We start from the raw sequence: 22695 nt of genomic DNA, 5'->3' as shown, positions 1-22695 counted from the left end.
TAAAATGTTAGATGAAAATTTTATTAAGAGCACATTCAAGATTAAGTAAACGTTACAAAATGGACGACAAAATAACCAAAAGATACAAACTTTATTACTAAAACCAACATAAAAATCAAGAAAAATCAAGAACATAAGACATAGAAATATATCTCTTAAATTAAAATAATTAGATAAGTTTCACGAATATTAAACAATATCATTTAGAGTTGGACACAATATTATTTTTTTTTTGCCTCGGAGAAGGAAAGCAGGAAGAGTGAGATAATTCTTGACTTGTGGTTCATTCTCTCTTTTTTATTACTTTGCTTGTTCCTTTGTGCAACAATCATATAAGTACAATTTGAACATGGAGTTTGACCTAGAATCTCCAGATACCTCAAGTTATTGGTCAGTATAAACACAATGGAAACTAAAACATTATGTCACTTTTAACATTACTAATCATACTTCAATATAATTATAAAACCTATATATGCTGCAAATACCAATTGGAGATGCTATTCTCATTTTTTTCCCTACTTTTTCACTCTTTTTTCTTAACATAAATCTTAATCTCAGGATAAACAGTGTAAAAGCCAAATAAAAAAAGAAGAAGAAAAACAGCAAGGAAATATTTCACCGTAATCCACATGCTTGGACAAATTGGCTCCGCCGACTGTAGTGCAAGGACGGGGAAAATCAATATAAAGGCCTGCAATAGAAAATGATAAAAACGGAATTTAACACATAAATACATGAAGTCGACCAACCAAATATGAAGCTTTGTAACTTAGATCTTTTCTCACAGACCGTAAAAATCTTCTGCCATGTTCACTTGTTCTCTGGCTTGATATGGGTATTGGTTGAATTTTTCTCCATTGTTGATCGTCGATTTTATAATACATATTTGGGAGCAATAAAATTGAAGTAGATTCTTGATTTACTCTCTGTTTTTGGTGTCGTGGGAATTGAAGGTATGATTTTAGTTTGGAACGGGTTCCAAAGAATTTTGAAAGACGTACCTTTACTGATTGGTTGTTATTTTTTTTAATTTAATAATTGAATTTATTTTGTGAAAATTAGAGAGAAAAGCCTGAAAAATTAGAAAAGTAGATAAATATATTTAGAGATCAATAGGACATGCCACCTCACTCCTCTAGGGCCTGCTTTATATTAATATATAGATTTCTGAGGGGCAACAACGATAGGAAATAAACATTCAATTCAGTGATTTAATAAATTTGTAACATGTGAAGGAAGCAGGTCTACATACTTGGACCATTGACCACATAACAGTACAGAACTACTACTATGTAATAACTCATGAAGTGATGAACCAGCATATGCAAAGCTCACTTATTCTAAACTCAACAATTTTTTGTGAACAATATAAAAAATATAAAAAGAAATTAATTGATGCCTGAGCTAGCCATTGGCAAGCATGTTCGACAGCAAAGTACTTGAGGGCATTAATTTGATAAAAGTAGATATACCCTGCACTTAATTAGCAGGAAGAAGAAGTAGATATTAACAAGTGAAGCCAGTAGGAGGATTCCTTCCGCAGTTGTTGAGAACGAGGCTAAGGGAGAGTGGCACGTTCAGATTTATTCCCAGCACATTTGCTCTTATGGCTGTGCACAAGCAAACTGCCGCCTCTAAATCCGCCAGCCCCGCGATCAAGCTGCAGCACGGCAAAGTTGGAGGACTCCCAATTACCGCGCCCACTAATCCACCGACTAAATTAGCACATACGCCCAACTTCAGAGCATCTCTCGGCCACCTGCCTTGCCCATTGCCACTTCCCCCTCCATTTCCAGCTCCACCGCCATTGCCAGCACCACTGCCGTTTCTAGAACCTCCACCACCAGTGTTATGGCAAGTGTCACAATGGTTTCCAGAAACAAAAGCAAAGAAGAGGAGATTCAGTGACAGGAAAAGGGTAACTGATGCCTGAGTTTTGAAAGCCATGTCAACAAGGTTAAAGTTGAAATATTTATTGCCTACTAATGAGAAAAGGATTTTAATTCTGAAAAGGATGTTGAATTGTAGTAGTAAGGGTGTCTATTTATATTTGTAACAAGGCTGACTGCTGCACATAAACAATTATAAACGTACCAACTAATTGAAGCTACTATTAGCATGTATATGTTGGACTGCAAAGATAGTCTTAATCAACATGTGTGAAAATTGTCAGATTTAATTCAAGTGTACATGATTTTTCCCAAAATGTCTCGCAACATAAGAATATTTCTAATGTAGTTTTTTTTTTCCAGTTATCAATGTGAAATTTTGTACGCAAATCTAATAGTCATCCCTCGAATAAGTTCCACATGACTCTTACTAAGCCTCTCATATTAAGTTCAACATTGTGTGCCACCCACGTCATCCGACTATTCATGGCCTCCGAAAGCAGTAAACTGAGCCCCACCATCTCTGCTATAGACTCTAATACCAGATACTTTTAACAAAATGTGATATATATTGCTCCTTTTGGCCCAACCTTGTACGGTTTTTTATCAATACGGCTCACACAATTTAGAGTATTTCGACACTACAACAACAACAATAACCCAGTATAATTTCACTAGTGGGGTCTGTGGAGGGTAGTGTGTACGCAGACCTTACCCCTACCCTGGGGTAGAGAGGCTGTTTCCGATAGACCCTTGGCTCCCTCCCTCCAAGAACTCCCCACGTTGCCCTTTGGGTGACTCGAACTCACAACCTGTTGGTTGAAAGTGGAGGGTGCTCACCACTAGAGCAACTCACTCTTGTCAGTATTTCGACACTACTTTATGTAATTTTCTTTTCATTTAACTATCAATTTGGGACTTTGTTCGCACACTCAACCACAATAACTTTAATTATTGAAAAAGAAGTGTCTCCTTGAATGGTAATGCATGTGTGAAAAATGTTTACAGCTTAATTAATTGCTTACAGTTGTGCTTTTAGCCTCTACTACTATTAGAAATTGCCGTGATCCAAGGCCGTGTCTCTATAGAAAAATATTTTCTATAGAAACTTCCCACGCCTTGAGCAATTATCGTACATAATTCTCAATTCTCATAACTTGGTTGTTAATATATTTCCCCTTATACGTGTTAATCTGAGCACTCCAAATTTGAACTCTTTGATGAACATAACTCCATTTCAAGACAAACTTAATCGAATTATTGGAACAATGACTGCTTGATCTTGCTTTATTATCATCAAGTCGTGCATCTTTTTCATTTGAATGAAATGGAAAGACATGCAAAATGGAAAAAACAAGCTCATATTGTTTGTCACACTTTTTCAATGGATACTTGTTTCGTGACGATTTTAATCAATAGTTGTTGAGCATGAAAAATTGGTGAAACAAAATTAGGTTCCCCATTTGAATTATAGTCTCTACCAATTATGCACTAGGAAGTAAGAATCACTTTTTATAAAGGATTAAGTAAATATTTTTGTCCAGATAAGGGTAATCTACAGATACAGGACAAGATAGAAGCAAAGAAATAATGAAGTTTAGAGCCTCCGAATAACAGGATAGGATTTTTGCGTGAATCTAATTGAGGTAATTAAGTATTCCTGCAGGTTCATGTGAAGTATTAGTTTAGTAGTCATATCCAAATGAAAGATATCGACACCATTATTGTCTAACCTAATTTTTCTCTCGCTTGAGTCTAGAAGTTTGATGATTATATATATATAAAGTCAGAAGATGTGCAAGTGGTTCATATTATGTTTAGTGAACGCCGTGATGTAGTAGTATATATTAAGCGGCTAAGACTAATCAGATAATATTAGATAAATGTTCAAACTAAATAATTATTACGAATTCTATGGATATGAAATTCTCTGGAAGACTATATGCTAGACATATATTTTACATTAATTGATTTAGTGTTTAGTGTAAACACTAAATAACTTACGAATAGTGGATCTCAAACGTCTTTTACCAATTAATCTTTGTTTACCCTTAAAATGAGTAACAATTGAATTTATACGCGATTAAATGACATGTCATTTAACTTAACTCAATGAACTATGAATAATAAATAACCGCATTAAAAGAGATCAGAGCGATCAACCCAAATGTAATGGATAAGCAAGTCTAGCTTTGCAATGGACGTTTGGGAATTGGTTCTGATTTAGCCCTCGAAACGAGCTCGGTTACAACTTAATAAACAAGCAGTTGAAGAACACTTTGAACAATAGCTAAAGGACAAAATTTAACTTTATTGTTTTGATATGCATGCCAACAATGATTTTAAAATAAAAAAGTTCTCCCCTTTATATAGTACGAGAGTTTCAATCCTAGTACAAGTCTAAATAAGGTAAAAATTCTTCTCCTTCAAGTAAACATTGATATGCAATTGATGTTGGGCGAGATTTGTGTCGTAACATCCGGCTGATGGCAATTATTATGGCATGCCTAATTGTCTTTTCTCCTAGTCTCGGCCCTTCACTCTTCTCACACTCGATGCTTGGCCATGTTCGGTCTCGGGTGCACCATTTGTCCTTCCCGGACTCTGAGACGTGGAACCACACGGCTTTACTTGAGGTCATGTCAGATAGTGCTTCCCTCTCGTTTCTTTTTTGGGAAATCGGGGTAACTCAAGAACAATGAGTCCATTCCTTGAATTTGTGTAAGGTCACTTGCAACTTATCCAAGTATCTCTTCATCCGGTCGTCCTCTTTTACTTCAAATGTCTCGTTGACTTGGTTAATAACGAGGAGGGAGTCACACTTGGCCTCGATCACCTCAACCCCCAGACTCTTAGCCAGTTATAGACCAGCATTCATAGCCTCATATTCAGCTTCATTGTTAGTCAATTATACAGCTCTAAAAGACTGCCTCAATATCTCGTGCTAGGTGGTCACGTCGATCATTCAGTCAATTTTAGGTAAAGGAAATGAATCCTTTGGACATGCCTTATTTAGGTCCTTATAATCTACAAACATTCCAAGTTTGTTTCCTTTTTTAGGCCAACCACTATGTTAGCTAGCCAATCCAGATATTTAACTTCCCGAATAGAACCTATTTTCAGAAGTTTAGATACCTTGTCTTTGATGAATGCGTGTTTGATCTTGGACTGCGGCCTCCTCTTCTGTTTGATCGGGTGGAATTTTAGATCCAAGCTCAATTTGTGAGTTGTCACCTCCGGTGGGATCCATGTCATATCTAAGTGGGACTAGGCAAAACAATCGGTATTAGCTTTAAGTAAATCAATAAGTTTTTTCTTGAGCTAGGAGTTAACCCTGTGCCTAGATATACCTTTCTATATGGTAGGTACTTGATCGGTATGACCTGCTCCAATTCCTCGATTGTCTATTTGGTGGCGTCTGTATCATTGGGTGCTATCAATAATCTCAGGACACCGTATTCATCCTCCTCGTTTATTGTGTGCTCCTCCTGTTTCTCCCGCCCGGTCAAGGTCGTTACCGCCGATTTCTATTTGATTTCTTTCTCCTCGACCAGTCCCCTACTTTTTGATTTTGTGACCGCGGGCACCGGGGTCACTTCCTCGACGGCAAATATCTCCTTTACGGCCGGTTGTTCCTCGTAGACCATTTTGATTCCACACGGAGTGGGGAACTTCAATGAGTCGAGGGCACCGCTCTCATGCTGTGAACCCATGGCCTCACATACAAGGCGTTGTATCTCATATCACCCTCGATCATGTAGAATTTCGTTTCCTGGTGGTCCCAACAGTTCTTAATGTTAGGGTTATTTCACCCTTCATCGTTTCGCATGCCATGTTAAACCTGTTCAATACCCGTACTGCCGGTATGATTTGGTCCAATAATCCCAATTGCTCTACGAACCTCCAACAGATGATGTTGGCTGAGCTACCTGCATCAATTAATACATGTTTAACTCGAGATTTATTGATAAGTACGGATATTACCAGTTCATCGTTGTGATGCTGGATGATGCCCTATGCATCCTCGTCTTTGAACGAGATGGACCCCTTCGGGATATAATCCCCGATGCGTTTTTCCCTTGTGGTAGAAACTTTGGTGCATTTTATCATTGACCCTTGTGGGACATCCACTCCGCCAATGATCATGTTGATCACGTGTTGAGGCTCTTCATGCTCAATTTGTTTGTTCATGTCCCTGTTTGTGAAATGATTTTTGGCCCGCTCACTTAAAAATTCCCGAAGATGCCCGTTGTTGAATAGTCGAGCCACTTCCTCCCTTAGCTGTCGACAATCTTCGGTCGTGTGACCATGAGTACCATGGTATTTACACACCAAGATGTGATCCCTTTGTGTGGGATAGAATTGAAGTGGCTTAGGCTATTTTGTCTCCTTGATGCGACCAATGGCCGACACTATACCTGCATTATCCACGTTGAAGTTATATTCTAATAGTCTTGGGGCTTCCCAGCCCCCAAGTGATCTGTCGAAACTGTTTTTATTCATCAGACCCATGTTGTTACGTCTTTGATCGCCTCCCCTGTCGTTCCTGGTTGAGTGGCGACTAGGTCCATTTCCCCTTCTGTCCGAGTTGTATGGTGATACCGATCTCAGACCAGGACTTGGCTCCTGGTCCATAATTCTTTTAGATCTGTCGTTCGCTCTGTTGGGGTAAAATTACCCTAAGGGCCCCCTAGTTGGTCATCCTCGACTTTGATCTTCGACTGATACATGTTATGGACATCGGCCCAAGTAACCGCTGGGTATTCCAAATATTTCTTCAATTGTTGAGAAGCAATGGAACTTCAGGGGTTGAGCCCTTGAGTGAATTCCTGAACGGCGTAATCATCTGCGGTCGGGGGCAGATCCATTCGCTCCATCTGGAACCTCCACACAAATTCCCTATGCATCTCTTTTTCTCTCTGTCTGACTTTGAAGAGGCCAGATTTCCTTTTCTCGACCTTGATGTCTTCATCATGGGATTTAACAAAGGCATCTGCAAGCATAGCAAATAAATCAATAGACTTTGGAGGTAAATTATGGTACCGTATCATAGCTCCTTTGGACAAGATTTCCCCAAATTTCTTCAATAACACCAACTCGATCTCATCGTCTTCTAAGTCATTGCATTTTATTGCGTATGTATAGGAGGTTATATGCTCGTTTGGATATGTGGTCCCGCTATATTTGAATATCGGGCATTCGAAATCTCTTCAGAATTTGCTTCGGTGTCGCACTCAGGGGGAAAGGTTTCTAAATGAATTTTTTGGAATCCGACCATTTTAATATTGGAGACACTTCCGGGATCTGATAAACCCTCGAATTGTATGTTTCCACCTTCCTGTCATTTACCTATATCTTTTTCCACCAGACTTCACCCGTTTTGTTAGCACTTCGAACATTTTCATCACCTCGAAAGTTTCTCTGGTCCCTAACTCACCCGGTTCCACGATAATTTATTCATCTGTTTGAGCGTTTTTTCTAACCTGCACAGAATTGGTCATGTTCTGGGCATGATTTGGGGTCTATAGCTGTGCTATTGCCGCTTGTTGAGCTTGTAATATCTCAAAAATTAATCATAAGATAACTCCATCACCTTCCCCTTCGGGTTCTTCTCGAGCCGATGGTCGGGGTGCCCTATGAATAGTATTTTCGTGATCAGTTGGCAGGTTGACGCGTATAGCAACTTGTGAGTTAGCGTCGACCGGGTCAGCGATTGGGACACCATTAGGATCAGCAGGGGGAATGTTATTGTTTGGTACCACGTTATTATTTTCTCCGCGGTAGCCTAACTCGATGTCAATGTTCAAGTGAGTAGACTTAGAATTTGATATTTTTTATATTAACCTAAAATTAAACTTCAAAGAGCAAATGTAAAATAGGGTGTGTTATGGAGTTTCGTACTAAATGAGCACTATTATCCTTAGCCCCATGATGGGCGCAAAAAATGTTTACCTTTAAAATGAGTAACAATTGAATTTATACGCAGTTAAAGAATATGTGATTTAATTTAACACGAATGAACTATAAATAATAAATAATTGTATTAAAAGAGATCAAAGCGATCAAACCAAATATAATGGATGTGAGCACCTAATTTTTGACCGTGTTTGAATTTTTTCCCACTCTCCCCAATACCTAACTTTCCACTTACTCCACTCCACTTTCTCACTCATTCCTCCACTCATGTCCCACACTCCTTGTCCCCCACTCATGTCCCTCACTCATGTCCCCCACTCTTTGTCCCCTATTCACCTCAATCACTTACTAAAACCCCCATCTCCCTAAATACAGAAGGAGAACGGATAAACACACACATAGAACACAAAAGAGAGGGGAAACAGATATGAAAATTGAGGACACATTCATAAAAATAAATAAAAAACCTTTTTCCATCAAAAAATCGTTGTTAAATTACACCATTGTTTCAGCTATGTAAATCTCTGAACCAACATCTCTCCATCTTCATACCACAGTTAATAAGGTGTAGCCGTGGTTGTTCGAGTTGCGTTCGATTCCGGTTAAAAAGAGAGGTCATGGTTCAAGTTTCACGACGAGGTTTTCGGTCCGGGTTCTATTGAAGAAGTTTAACCTTTGGTAGTTCATAGATACTCGATTCTACAAGTCTTGCCTTATCAATATTGAAGAAAGTTTACTTCGTTGAGGTTCATTCTCATCTTTCTTTTCGATTTTTCAATTGTTATTAACTTACATGCCAATAAGATCTTGTTGAGATGACAATTTTATAGTCTATGTCCATTTAAGCTTTCAAATACGTGCTTGATTAGTCCATGTAAAGCTCATAAAAATTGGTTTTAAGTTGCTGAAACACTACTAGAAATTCGGCAAAAACCGACCAAGGTCGACCGACCAACTTTGGTCGGTAAAAAAATCGACCAAAAAACCGACCAAAGTTGGTCGGTTTTTCAAATTTTTTTTTTTTTTTACGAAACCGACCAACTTTGGTCGGTTTTCTTTGGCGCAAAAATGTGAAAAACTATTTTTGAGTCCCGCAAAATTTATGTTTCAAGAAACCGACCAACTTTGGTCGGTTTTTCAATTAATATAAATAAAAATTAATATTAAAAAAACCGACCAAAATTGGTCGGTTAATTCGGCGGGTCATTAAAAAAAAACCGACCAACTTTGGTTGATAATTTTACTTTTTAATAAAACCGACCAACTTTGGTCGGTTATTTTCGTGCGAAAATACGATTAAAGAGTATAAATCAAATAAAAGACAGTCTTAAAACAAAATGTACAAATGGTCTAGTGGTAGAATAGTATTCTGCCACAGTACAGACCCCGGTTCGATTCCCAGATGGTGAATTTTTTTTTACATAATTAAAAAACCGACCAACTTTGGTCGATTTTTTTTTGCAATATTTTTTTTTGAATTTAATTGACCGACCAAAGTTGGTCGGTAATTTCCGACCAACTTTGGTCGGTATTCCTTTCCGACCACAAAAATACCGTCCACACGTAAATGGTCGCGTTTTGGTTGGTTTTTTGCCATTACCGACCAACGTTGGTCGGTTTTTTTGGTCGGTTTTTACCGAATTTCTAGTAGTGAAAATGGTCTTTTGGTTTCTATATTAAAAATGAGAGTTCAAGTGGGATCTGCTAAGCCATTTTGTTTATTACAGTTGCTTATCTTTCTTATGGCTTTTAGATTCCATCTTTCTTGAAACATAAATTTCGCGGGACTCAAAAATAGTTTCCCGCATTTTTGCGCCAAAGAAAACCGACCAAAATTGGTCGGTTTCGTAAAAAAAAAAAAAAAAAAATTGAAAAACCGACCAACTTTGGTCGGTTTTTTGGTCGATTTTTTTATCGACCAAAGTTGGTCGGTCGACCTTGGTCGGTTTTTGTCGAATTTCTAGTAGTGTAAGTAGATCAGTTGAATGAATTTAACGTTTGGTAAATGAATTTAGTTAGAAGTATGGAATGAGAAGATTTAGTGTCATGCTCGCAGTTTAGTGTTGGGGTCTTGCAAAATCAAAGTGGGTCGTGTGGCTTAATTTGAAGTTGGACCGTTTCGAAAGTACTTGGTCCGAACAAGTTTAATCTGCCAGGCCTCATTGATTTTAGTCAATAGATTAATAGTTAACCCACTCTTCCATAATAGATAATTGTCTCATAATTTCAAGGATAGAGTAGTAATTTATAAATATCTCTAAATGGGGATAACTTGTCAATAATTTAAATTGCCAAAAGATTTCTTGACTTCTTAAATAACTCCTTCCATAACTCTCATGCCTTACAATAATCTCAAACTTTATGAAAAATAATGAATACTGTTAGAGTGCTTTAGGAACACTTTTAATTAGTTTATCGCAATTATGTATACGTTCGCGTGGTATAGTTGTGATTTCCAAAATTAAAATCGAAGTATGTGTTCACGCAACTTTGACAAAAATAATCTTAATATAATAAAAATGCTATTAATTGTGTACACATGCGCGTGATATGATTTTTGCACAATAAACAAAACGGATTCACACACGTGATTCGTTTCAAAGATAATTCTATATTTTAATAATTAAAAGCGGATATATAAAACATGAAAAATAATAAATCACTGTTTATCAAAAATTAATTCAAGCTAAGTTATAGTTAATAAAGCGACCGTGCTAGAACCACGGGACTTGGAAAATGCCTTACACATTCTCCCCGGTTAACAGAATTTCTTACTCGCACTTTGTTTTTGCACACCAATAATAAAAGAGTCAAATCTTCTTTTGAATAGGGATTCAAATAAAAGGTGACTTGGAACACCCAAATATCAAATTCCAAGTGGCGACTCTGAATAAAAAAATAATCCCTACTTCAAAAATATCACTTTAATTGGAAAAACTCTTCAACCCACGACAATCCACATACATACATATCTTGTTTTTGGGAGGGGGCAGGGGTAGAAAAGGGGAGTGACAGCACTGGCGACTCTGCTAGGGATCTAACCAGAATTCGAGCTTGTACATGTTGACTTTTATTTGGCTTTATTAATTTTGTATATACTGTGATTTGTTTTTGGGCCTAATGTGCTACTTGCGTGCTCTTTACCGCTTTGATATTGTTGAATTGTATTATAAATTATTTTCTTGCGCAGCCCTTCTTAGTCTTCTGAATACAACCTCGGGAATCGCGGATACGCGCCCCATTCTTTTTGCGATAAAGCCGGTGGTCCTGGGCTCCCGGTGAAGGATTATTGGTCACCATATTTAAGAACGGGGAGAGTCCAGTAGTTAAGCCGGAGAAGTATTACTCTCGGTACGCTACCCCTTCTCAACTTGAGTTGTCTGCTCGTTTTACGGCCAGTCTAGATACACCTTATCCCCAAGGAGTTTTAAAACCTAGAAGAACAAGCCACATGTCTGGTTATCCCTAGTAGGATTATTTTTGTTACATCATGTGCATTTGACTTAGAGAAGTTCGGCACAAGGCCGGGTCCATAAAAGACAAGTATCCTTTTAGAGACCATCATGTTCAATTTTGTGCTACGTGCTACATCATTTGGAAGGCTTTCTTGCATTGTTGACCGGCTTTAGAAAATTAGTTGAGTGGAATTATTTTTTAAAAAAATCATTCTCCTAATTTGGTACAAATAATATTTTTTACTAAGATTTTATAGTAGTCTGGCGTGTGGTGTAAAGATTAATTTTCATAAAAATCAAAAAGAGAAATAATCGATTTGACCGAACTATGCGGGTCTGATTCTCACCGGATGTGAGATATGTAGGCAACCTTTATCAGGTCCGGCCCCCAATTTTCAAAAATCCAAAACTATTTTCCTTTAAGTCTATCTTTAAGACATCAAATCTAGAAATTGAAAAAAAATTTGAATTCCAAAATATTTTTGTTCTTCTTCAGAAGTTTTTCTTTCAAAAATTAAAAAGAAAACTAAGCATCCAAAAATATTTTCGATAACTCAAAAATCAAAATTACTTTCTTTCTTTTGAAGATATAAAAAAAACAAAAAAAAAAATTAAACCAAAAAAAAAAAATTCTTTCTTCTTTAAGAGATTTCTTTCAACAAAAAAAAACCAAAATATTTTTCTTGTTAGGAGTTATCATGATCTGAATTGTATAAAAGCAAGAGTTTGTTTATTTACTTTATTCCCGATCTTTCCGAACTACGCAAGATCTGATTCATGTGGCGTCATGATACGTAGGCAATCCCCATCGGATTCGATCATAGTCATTAAATAAATCAAGTGAAAAAAAAAGAGAGGAAAGAAAGGAGTGATAAAAATAACAAAGAAAAACAAAGAGCGAAAAATAACCCAATAAACAAAATGCAAGAAAGCAAAAAAAAATCCAAAAAGAGAACTCTTTGTCCGATTTCAAAAAGAAAATCGCGGAAAGTTTCCGTGAATATGCTGTCAAATGGCGCGAACAAACCGCCAGGGTAAATCCTCCAAAGGACAAAGCAGAAATGGTTACAGTCTTACTACAGGCCCAAGAGGCGAACTACTTCCAGAATATGATGTTTGTTATGGGTAGACCATTCGCTCAGGCTATCCAAATTGGGGAGATGGTCAAAAATGGTTTGAAAACGGATGGAATCTTGAATCAAGCTGCATTTAAGACCGCATAACAGGGCGTTCAAAATAGTTTGGGGGGGGGAGGGGGGGTTGATGAACAGAAACGGGAGAGAAGAGAGAGCCATGATGGCTTCCAGCCCGAGCGAGGCCCGCATGGTATTCAACCAATCATATATGCTTCCTGAGGTCCCACAACACTATTATCCCCATCAAGGTGCTCCTTATGTCATGGCACCGCATCCCTATGCGGTGATGAATGAGCAATCTTACACGCGGCCACAATATTATACACGCAACTGAGCTCCACCTCCCAGAAATGCCCGTCCCTACCAAGCTCCATATAATCCACAACCAAATATTCCCTAACACAATCTTCGCCCAAGAGAGCCCCTCAGGAGGTCAGTTCACCCCTATTGGTGAATCATATTCTAGCTTGTTCTAAAAGCTAGTTAGGCTAGGTCTGCTGCAGCCAGTGGCCCGAACCAGCCAAAACCCGAGTCCCCCTCGCACCGAGCTGATGCTAGATGTGAATACCACTCCGGAGCAGTGGGACATGATACTGAAGATTGTTGGACTCTCAAAAGAGAAGTGGAAGACCTCATCGAGATCAAGGCAATAGTTCTTCAGGACGAGGAGGCTCATGATGTGACAAACAATCCCTTGCAGAAGAGAAAACTAAAAATGGGCTCTAAACCTGAAAAGTTCTCTGTCAGATGAGAGTCTCGGAAGCCGTCCTTGCTGTCTTTTCTGCTTCTGGATTATTTCAGGGTGTAATCCGGTTGTTTTACTTCACTTTTTTGCTTTCTGATGTAAACCCTTCTAGCTTAAAAAAATCAAATAAATGAAATTAATATTTCATTGTTAACGAATATCTCTTGTCTTAATCTTGTCACCTTTCTTATTCTCTTTTCAGTTCTGTTAATGCAGATTTTGATAACATGACATGCTTGTGGACTTTATCACTAGATTCTAAAACGATGTGAGACCTCGAAGTCATGAATCAAGAAGCAGAATGTTTTGAATACAAGGCTTGTAAGAAAATAAATAGAAAATTGGAACGAAGTTGAGATTCCCTCTCTTCGAATCATTTATGAAGCTGATATTGAGGATAAAGGTTGGGTCAAGACCCGGTTGGAACAATTAACTTTGAAAAGAAATTGGCCGCCGTTTGTCACGGGCAGTTGTACCAACAAAGAATGGCCCATGTCTACAACAAGGAAGTGAGGCCCATGAAATTTGAAATAAGACAATTCATTCTGAGACGTATCCTCCCACCTCATGAAGAAGCTAAAGGAAAATTTTGCTCCAAATTAGAAAGGTCCACACATGACCCTCTATGTAGCATTAATGTTCTCTGATTGGAATGACAAAGGCTTTCATTCTCACTATCCAAACATTATTAACCCTTTTGCCAACTTTTGAGCCGGTTACCTTTATTTGATTACCCTCTTTGGAACCTGGAAGTTATTATAAAAAATAAAAAAATAAAAAAAGATGATGAAAAATGAAAAATGAAAAATAAAAACAAAAGAAAAGAAAAACAAAAGAAAATCAGAGACAAAGTTCATTTGAACTACGTGCGACTTGATTCCGAAAGGATACGTAGTTAGCCTCTCTCTGGGGTTCAGTCACATCAAAATAAAAATTCGCATTCCCCCAAAAGTTGAAACTGGGAAAATTGTTACAATGGTTCGATAATGGTCTCGCCTGAGAGGTTCCAAAGTTGCAATTCAATATAAATCCTTTTTATGCAAATTCTTTTCAAGTCTTTCCGATCAATCAATGAGAATATGAATGTTCAAGAATTGGAGGATACAGTTACTTGGATCAGATGCCACCAAAATGAGAGAAATAAAATGAGAGTCTTATTGGTGAAAACCTTCACGGGCACCATAGGGCGATGGCGAGCAGATAAAATAAAAATGAGAGAATCTTGTTAGTGAAAACCCTCAAAAGACACTATAAGGTGATGGTGAGAAGACAAATAAGAGAGGTCAGTTGGTGAAAACCCACAAAGAGCGCTACTGATCGAAAAAAAGATCTTCACAGCCATTGGTATTGATAGTCCTGGGCAAGGTATCTCGGTTTCAAGGTAAAAGTTGTGATGAATTTCTAAGAGTCGGACGGTTTATACAGATCAGGCATCCAGTCCAAAAGGTATGTCATGTTCATTGAAGTCTGCATGTACTCCAGATAAGTCCTTTTTTCCTTCCCCCGAAATGGATACCTCTTGTCTAAATTCATTGTCCATTCCATTATTTGATTTTCTTTGAATCCCTTTCGGTCTAACTCTGTTCCAAAACTAAGGCAAAGAAGGGATAACAAGATTGATTTACATGGCTTTCGTTTGATACAAGCTAATATTCAAGAGGTACTCAACCTTAGCAGGGGCATCAAGTCAACCCCGACTGGCCATGATGGATGATGCTTTGAAATCAAAAACTCTCGAAAGGAGGAAATCATATTGAAAGTACCTACAAGGGCACAATGAAGTTGAAAAGGTTAAGTCACAAGTGGCTAACCATTTTGGCAAAGTTTGAAAAGCCAAATGTTCCCAATGCTCCGAAATGGAAAGTTTTGGAATAAAGAAGTCGAAAGTGAAATGCCACAAAGGAAAAATAAAGTTGAAAAAGTTAAATCCCATGCGACAACCCGTCATGTAAAATTTTGAAAAGTCAAAGGCTCTTTGGAGCCAGAAATGCAAGTGGTATTCAGGAAACATCTAGTGGCAGGTTGAAATCACCATCAAAAGAAGACGGGCACAAAGCCAAGCTGCCAAAGACATCAAGGCCACACACCGACCACCACTTTTAAAACTCATAATTTTTTTTTGTTTTGAAAAGGAACAAAGCAGTGCAGAGGCGATTTTTAAAGGACGAATGTCACCAAAGGTAAGTTTCCGCGAAATCTAAATTTTCTTTTATTTTCAGCATGCATCACTATTGTTCATACATATCATTCTCGTAGCTTTACGCAGGTAGAATCATTTCACCTAGGGGGATCCAACTCGTAGTTTCGGGTAGAAGTACTCTTCGTTCAGGGTGTTTAACGTAAATTAACTCAGGTAGAACTGTTTCGCCTAGGGGGATCCATCTCATAGTTCCGGATAGAAGTACTCTTCGCCCAGGCTTGTTTTATGTAGGTTAACCAGGTAGAACCTTTTCGCCTAGGGGGATCCAACTCATATTTTCGGATAGAAGTACTCTTCACCCAGACTTGTTTTACGTAGCTTAACCCAGGTAGAACCTTTTCGCCTAGGGGGATCCAGCTCATATTTTCAGGTAGAAATACTCTTCGCCCAGGCTTGTTTTACATAGCTTAACCCATGTAGAAGCTTTTTGGCTAGGGGGATCCAACTCATAGTTCCGGGTAGGAGTACTCTTCGCTCAAAATGTTTTAAATTAGCCTAACCCAGGTAGAACCTTTTCGCCTAGGGGGATCCAGCTCATAGTCCCGGGTTGAAGTACTTTTCGCCCAAGCTTGTTTTTCCTAGCTTAACTCACGTAGAACTGTTTCGCCTAGGGGGATCCAGCTCATAGTTCCGGGTAGAAGTACTCTTCGCTCAGGTTGTTTCACATAGCTTAACTCAGGTAGAATTGTTTTGCCTAGGGGGATCCGGCTCATAGTTCCGGGTAGAAGTACTCTTTGCTCAGGTTGTTTCCCGTAGCTCAACTTAGGTAGAACCATTTTTACGTAGGGGGATCCAGATCATAGTTCCGGGTATAAATACTCTTCGTTCAGGATATTTTACATAGCTTAACTCAGGTAGGATCGTTTCGCTTAGAGTCATAAAGCTCATAGTTCCGGGTAGAAGTACTTTTCGCTTAGGTTGTTTTACATAGCTTAACTCAAGTAGAATAGTTTTGCCTAGGGGGATCCAGCTCATAGTTCCGTGTAGAAGTACTCTTCACTCAGGTTGTTTTACATAGCTTAACACAGGTAGAACCTATTCGCCTAGGGGGATCCAGCTCATATTTCTAGGTGGAAGTACTCTTTGCTCAAGCTTGTTTTACGTAGCTTATCCCAGTTAGAACCTTTTCGCCTAGGGGGATCCAACTCATATTTCCGGGTAGAAATACTCTTCGCCCAGACTTGTTTTACGTAGCTTAACCTAGGTAGAACCTTTTCGCCTAGGGGGATCTAGCTCATAGTTCGTGGTAAAAGTACTCTTCGCTGAGGATGTTTTAAATTAGCCTAACCCAGGTAGAACCTTTTCGCCTAGGGGGATCCAGCTCATAGTCCTGGGTAGAAGTACTTTTTGCCCAAGCTTCTTTTTCGTAGCTTAACTCAGGTAGAGTCGTTTCGCCTAGGGGGATCCAGCTCATAGTTCCGGATAGAAGTACTCTTCACTCAGGTTGTTTCACGTAGCTTAACTCAGGTAGAACCGTTTTGCCTAGGGGGGATCCAGCTCATAGTTCAGGATAGAAGTACTCTTCGCTCAGAATGTTTTAAATTAGCTTAACCCAGATAGAAACTTTTCGCCCAGGGGGATCCAGCTCATAGCTCCGGGTAGAAGTACTCTTCGTTCAGGATGTTTTACGTAGCTTAACCCAGGTAGAATCTTTTCGCCTAGGGGTATCCAACTCATAGTCCTGGGTAGAAGTACTCTTCGCTTAGGATGTTTTACATAGATTAACCCAGGTATAACCTTTTCGCCTAGGGGGATCCAGCTCATAATTCCGGGTAGAAGTACTCTTCGCTCACGATATTTTACATAGCATCACCCAAGTAGAACCTTTTCGCCTAGGGTGGTCCATCTCATAGTTCCAGGTAGAAGTACTATTCGCTCAGTATGATTTAAGTAGCTTAACCTAGGTAGAACCGTTTTGCCTTGGGGGATCCAGCTCTTAGTTCTGGGTAGAAGTACTCTTTACTCAGGTTGTGTTATGTAGCTTAACTCAGGTAGAACCGTTTCGCGTAGGGGGATATAGCTCATAGTTCCGGGTAGAAGTACTCTTCACTTAGGTTGTTTTACGTAGCTTAACTCAGGTAGAACAGTTTCGCCTAGGGGGATCCAGTTCATAGTTGCGAGAAGAAATACTATTCGCTCAGGTTTGCTTTTCGTAGTTTAACCCAGGTAGAACCTTTTCGCCTAGGGAATTCAGTATTTTATCAGTAATACAGGGTACCAACCCCCGATTACATTTCCTTTTCAGTAATACAAAGCACCAACCCCTGGTTACATTTCCTTTTCAGTAATACAGGGCACCAACCCCTGGTTACATTTCCTTTTCAGTAATACAGCGTACCAACCCCTGGTTACATTTTCTTTTTCAGTAATACAGGGTACCAACCCCTGGTTACATCCCTTTTCAGTAATACAGGGCCTTAATCCCTAGTTTCATTTTATTTTTTAGTAATACAGGGTGTCAACCCCTGGTTACATTTTTTTTTCCAGTAATACAGGGCACCAACCCCTGGTTACATCTCTTTTAGTAATACATGGCACCAACCCCTGGTTACATCTCTTTTCAGTAATACAGGGCACCAACCCCTGGTTACATTTCCTTTTTCAGTAAGACAGGGTACCAACCCTTGGTTATATTTCCTTACTAGTATCAAGGTACACCAATCCCTAGTTTCTTTTCCAACATAGGGTCTCCACTCCCTAGTTGAAGTTATTTTAGACATAGGGTATCCATTCCCTAGTTTCTTTTCCAACATAGGGTCTACACTCCCTAGTTAAAGTTATTTTAGACATAGGATCTCCACTCCCTAGTCTCTTTTCCAATATATGGTCTCCACTCCCTAGTTGATTTTGTATTAGGCATAGGGTCTCCACTCCCTAGTCGCCTTTTCCAACATAGGGTCTCCACTCCCTAGTTAATTTTATTTTTAGACATAGGATCTCCACTCCCTAATCTCTTTTTCAACATAGAGTCTCCACTCCCTAGTTGATTTTATTTTAGACATAGGGTCTCCACTCCCTAGTCTCCTTTTCCAACAAAGGGTCTTCACTCTCTAGTTGATTTTATTTTAGACATAGGGTCTCCATTCCCTAGTATCTTTTCCAACATAGGGTCTCCAATTCCTAGTTAATTTTATTTTAGACATAAGGTCTCCAATCCCTAATCTCATTTCTAATATATGGTCTCCACTCCCTAGTTAATTTGATCTTAAATGCAGGGTACACCACTCTCTGATAGCATTGCCAATATAGGGTATACCATTCCCTTGCCACATTTTTCCAATATAAGGTACACCAATCCTTAGTTGAGACATCATTTTGACTAGAAGGGTACACCATTCCACAAAAAAAAAAATATCATTATCATGTTTTTTCAGGGTACACCATTCCCGACACTTTAGTGCTTTTAATAAAGAAGTAGTTTATAATTTTGTTACAATAACTCACGAAAGTTTCCTAGTGAAAACTAGGGCAGAAAAATTTTGTTCATTCGTTTGTTTGTTTTGGTGTCTGAGCAGGTTTTAGCTCGAGGCACAGGGTTCGAGATGACCAAAAGAATATTTCTCAATCCAGAATAAAGAAAAGAAAAGAAAAATAAGTGAATCCAAATGCAGAAGCAAATGGAAAGGATATGGATCGCTTAAGACATAACTGAAGTTACGAGCTTTACATTTCCCGTTCTGATCAGAAGAAGCCGTAGAATAATGAACTAGCACCTACAGCTAGCAATCATCAAGGTTCAAATCAAAAGTCTGCATGATTCTCTATTCAAGATTCGAGATCAAACTTTAGAAGACTTATATATAGGAATCTTGTAACTCATAACTCATATACTTGTTTAGTTTCTTTTTTATTTTGATTTTGATGAAATAGCAGGACCACGAACCGGAGCCTCGACGGAACCTCACTCGACTCTCCAACTCATCATTCCATCATTTTTCTTGAGCTACACATGACCCGATTCCCTTATACCCCAGTATATATAGGTTGTCCATAACCAAGACACGGTTGCACCATATCTTTTATTTCTTTTTCTTTTGAATAACAGTTTAGTCAAAAATTAGTGACATGACTCACTTTGTCTTTGCCTGAAAACTCTTCATGTTTTCAAGCAAAGAGGGGCATGCTGTGAGCACTTAATTTTTGACCGTACTTGAATTTTTTCCCCTAACTTTTCACTTACCCCACTCCACTTTCCCACTCATTCCTCCACTCATGTTCCCCACTCCTTATCCTCCACTCTTTGCCCCCAGTCTTTGTCCTCCATTTACCTCCCTCACTTGTCCTCTATTTACCTCCCTCACTTACTAAAACCCTCATCTCCCCAAGTACAGAAGGAGAACGGATAAACACACACATAGCACACAAAAGAGAGGGGAAACAGATCTGAAAAATGAGGACACATTCATAAAAATAAATAAAAAACCTTTTCCATCAAAAAATGGTTGTTAAACTACACCATTGTTTCAGCTATGTAAATCTCTGAACCAACATCTCTTCATCTCCATCTCAACAGAATTTCTTACCCGAACTTTATTTTTACAAACCAATAATAAAAGAGTCAAATCTTCCTTTGAATAAGGATTCAAATAAAAGGTAATTTGGAACACCCAAATATTAAATTCCAAGTGGCGACTCTGAATAATAAAATAATCCCTACTTCAAAAATATTACTTTAATTGTAAAAACTTTTTAACCCACGACAATCCATAAAACACATATCTTTTGGGGGTAAATAGGGGTATGACAATGGATGAGCAAGTCTAGCTTTGCAATGGACGTTTGGGAATTGGTTCCGATTTTGCCCTCGTAACGAGCTCGATTACAACTTAATAAAGAAGCAGTTGAACAACACTTTGAACAACACCTAAAGAACAAAAGTTAATTTGATTGCTTTGATATGCATATCAATAGTGATTTTAAAATGAAAAAGTTCTCCCTTTTATATAATAGGGGAGTTTCAATCCTAGTACAAGTCTAAATACGATAAAAACTCTTCCCCTCCAAGTAAACATTGATATGCAGTTGATGTCGGGCGAGATTTGCGCTGTAACATTCGGCTGAGGGCCTAACCGTCTTTTTTCCTAGTCTAGGCCCTTCACTCTGCTCGGACTCGATGCTCGGCCGTGTTCGGTCCCGGGTGCATTATTAGTACTTCCCGGGCTCTGAGACGTGGAAACCCGCGGCTTTACTCGAGGTCATGTCAAATCGTGTTTCCCTCTCGTTTCTTTATCGGAAAATCGGGGATAACTTTATGCCCGATTTTTCCCTTACACTTTCTTAACTCTTGAGCGAAATATTTGCAAATCTTGCTATAAGCCAAACAGTTAATTAACTTGATTATGTTTATTATCTTTTGAAATGTAGTGAGTGACTCCTCGGAACTTGTTTCACAATTAGTGTGGGTTTGCCTATAATGCTGAATGATGGCCTTCACATTCCCCAGTTGACATGGGAGTCGAAGATTCTTATGGACGCTGAAATCGCTCTCAGTAACAAGCTTAACAATTTGTTACTCAACCACATGAATTCAACTCCATAATTTGTTTTATTAGTACTGTTTTTCAAACAGCATGAAGTTTTTATGCAGTACCGCAAATAAATCAAAATGGGAGAATTTTTCTAATTTATCAAGCTGCGATGTTAGATTTATTTAGCGTAAGATTTGTCTTCATTGAGAAAATAAAGTATGAACGGTTTGAATCGGTTGGGACACTTATATAAAGTAAGCAAAAAGAAAAGAAGCGGACTAGGATTAATATTGGAGATCGTATTCATTAGTCTGGACTTCGGAGAAACAATTGTAAATAATCCAAATTCCTTCTTAAGTTACTGGATATTCAAGAAAACAATTTTAGTTTAAAAAAAAATAGAAATTAATATCTTGTGATACGTCAATTGTGAAGAATGATTATAAAGTACCGTTACCCATTTAAATTGTACACTTCAATATAATATTTGACCCATTTACCATTGAGACACTTCAAATGGCGATCAAGTGTATCAAGTAGATACCTCAGACATGGCAAGTTACGTGTATTTTAGTTACATTGGGCGCATCCAGCTGAAATATCATCTTTATGATTGCTTGGTACTAATTATTTGTAAGTCGATTCTTCTAAAGAAATGTGCTGCAATATTCAGTATGAGCAGATTCACAAGAAGAGCTTGACAAGGCAAATCTATTTAACTCTTCTTGGTAACTATCCAAGAGTTGAATGGAAAAGCTCATGTTCAACAAAGTAGCAAGACCAAAAGCAAGGTTTACTGTCACGACCCAAAAATTCCACCACAGACGTCGTGATGACACCTAGTCTTAAGCCTATTTTTATTATATTTTGAAGCCATTTTTTTTAATTAAATAAGTAACCAAAACTAACAACGGAATAAATATGAATATACAACCTCCCAAGACTGGTGGTATTGAGTCACGAACTCTAACTGGATGCATGGAATGATCACGAGGACCGAATATACAATACTGTTTGATTACAAAATAGCAGTACAATGAAATGAAAAGACTTCAAGGGACTGCGATGACCAAACAACTCTACCTTGAATCCTTACAATTCCGCTTTAACTCTGCTCAAGTCCGATATCTCCAATACCTGGTGTCGCGCCCCATTTTCTCGCAAAAGCAGATTTCGACATGTGACAACTCTTTTAAATGGGTATTAAAAGAGAAGAGTCGTCACCTAACGATTTTTAATGTACGTTAGGACACCTATTTGCGAACAACTTTGTTTAACTAGTCAACGTCACCAAAGATCAGGTAAGGGCTCAAATTACCTCGAAGAGAAGATGTTAGGCACACTTCGAGGTCCCCAACTGTGGGTCCCGACCAAATTTTATGCTATGTGGGATTATTGGGTTAAACTAAGTTGTAGGTTGCTGAGTTATGAATTAATCCTAAGTGGTCAAAGCAATTAATTAAAACTAGTTACGGAAAAATGTAAGAATTGTAAATCGTAAAAAGCTTACTTAATTACATAAAAGGGGACCTATATTTTTAAGCCTGATGGATCAACTCCCGTGCAAAGTCTGCTAAGACTTTTATAGCCGAAAGTGCAATGGCCAATTTATGTATCATGTCTGCTACCCTCATTACTATCTTTAAGTTGTTAACTTAAGAGCGCACTAATTAATTCTAAATCGCGTCTTAACTCAAAACTACCCGTCCCTTCCTATAGTCCAGGAGGCTTCAGACACTATTCTAGAGGGATGGTTCTAGACTTAAAGAAAATCTCAAGTTTCTATTTCTATTTCTATTTCTATTCTTATTAGCGTCACATAAAAGGGAGCACATAGAGACTTAACAAGTAACACATAAGGCAAGTAATGGTTCATGTTGGCC

At 38.4% G+C, this 22695-nt stretch overlaps 1 protein-coding gene across 1 annotated transcript; it reads right to left on the bottom strand.

The window, feature by feature from the left end:
* Positions 1–1189: 1189 nt before the first annotated feature.
* On the bottom strand, positions 1190–2015 carry LOC104110071 (14 kDa proline-rich protein DC2.15-like). The gene has a single exon (XM_009619491.3). It carries the CDS (start codon positions 1948–1950, stop codon positions 1510–1512), a length of 441 nt encoding a protein of 146 aa, XP_009617786.1. The 5' UTR covers positions 1951–2015; the 3' UTR covers positions 1190–1509.
* Between the last annotated feature and the right edge of the window lie 20680 nt (positions 2016–22695).

Source organism: Nicotiana tomentosiformis, chromosome 3 (genome assembly GCF_000390325.3).
Source record: "Nicotiana tomentosiformis chromosome 3, ASM39032v3, whole genome shotgun sequence".
Taxonomy (NCBI): domain Eukaryota; kingdom Viridiplantae; phylum Streptophyta; class Magnoliopsida; order Solanales; family Solanaceae; genus Nicotiana; species Nicotiana tomentosiformis.
Note: the sequence above shows the minus strand (reverse complement) of the source record. Positions and strands in the feature narration are given on the sequence as shown.

Bases quoted from the DNA above. Each gene is read 5' to 3' on its own strand.
- LOC104110071 (XM_009619491.3), bottom strand. From the start codon at position 1,950: ATGGCTTTCAAAACTCAGGCATCAGTTACCCTTTTCCTGTCACTGAAT.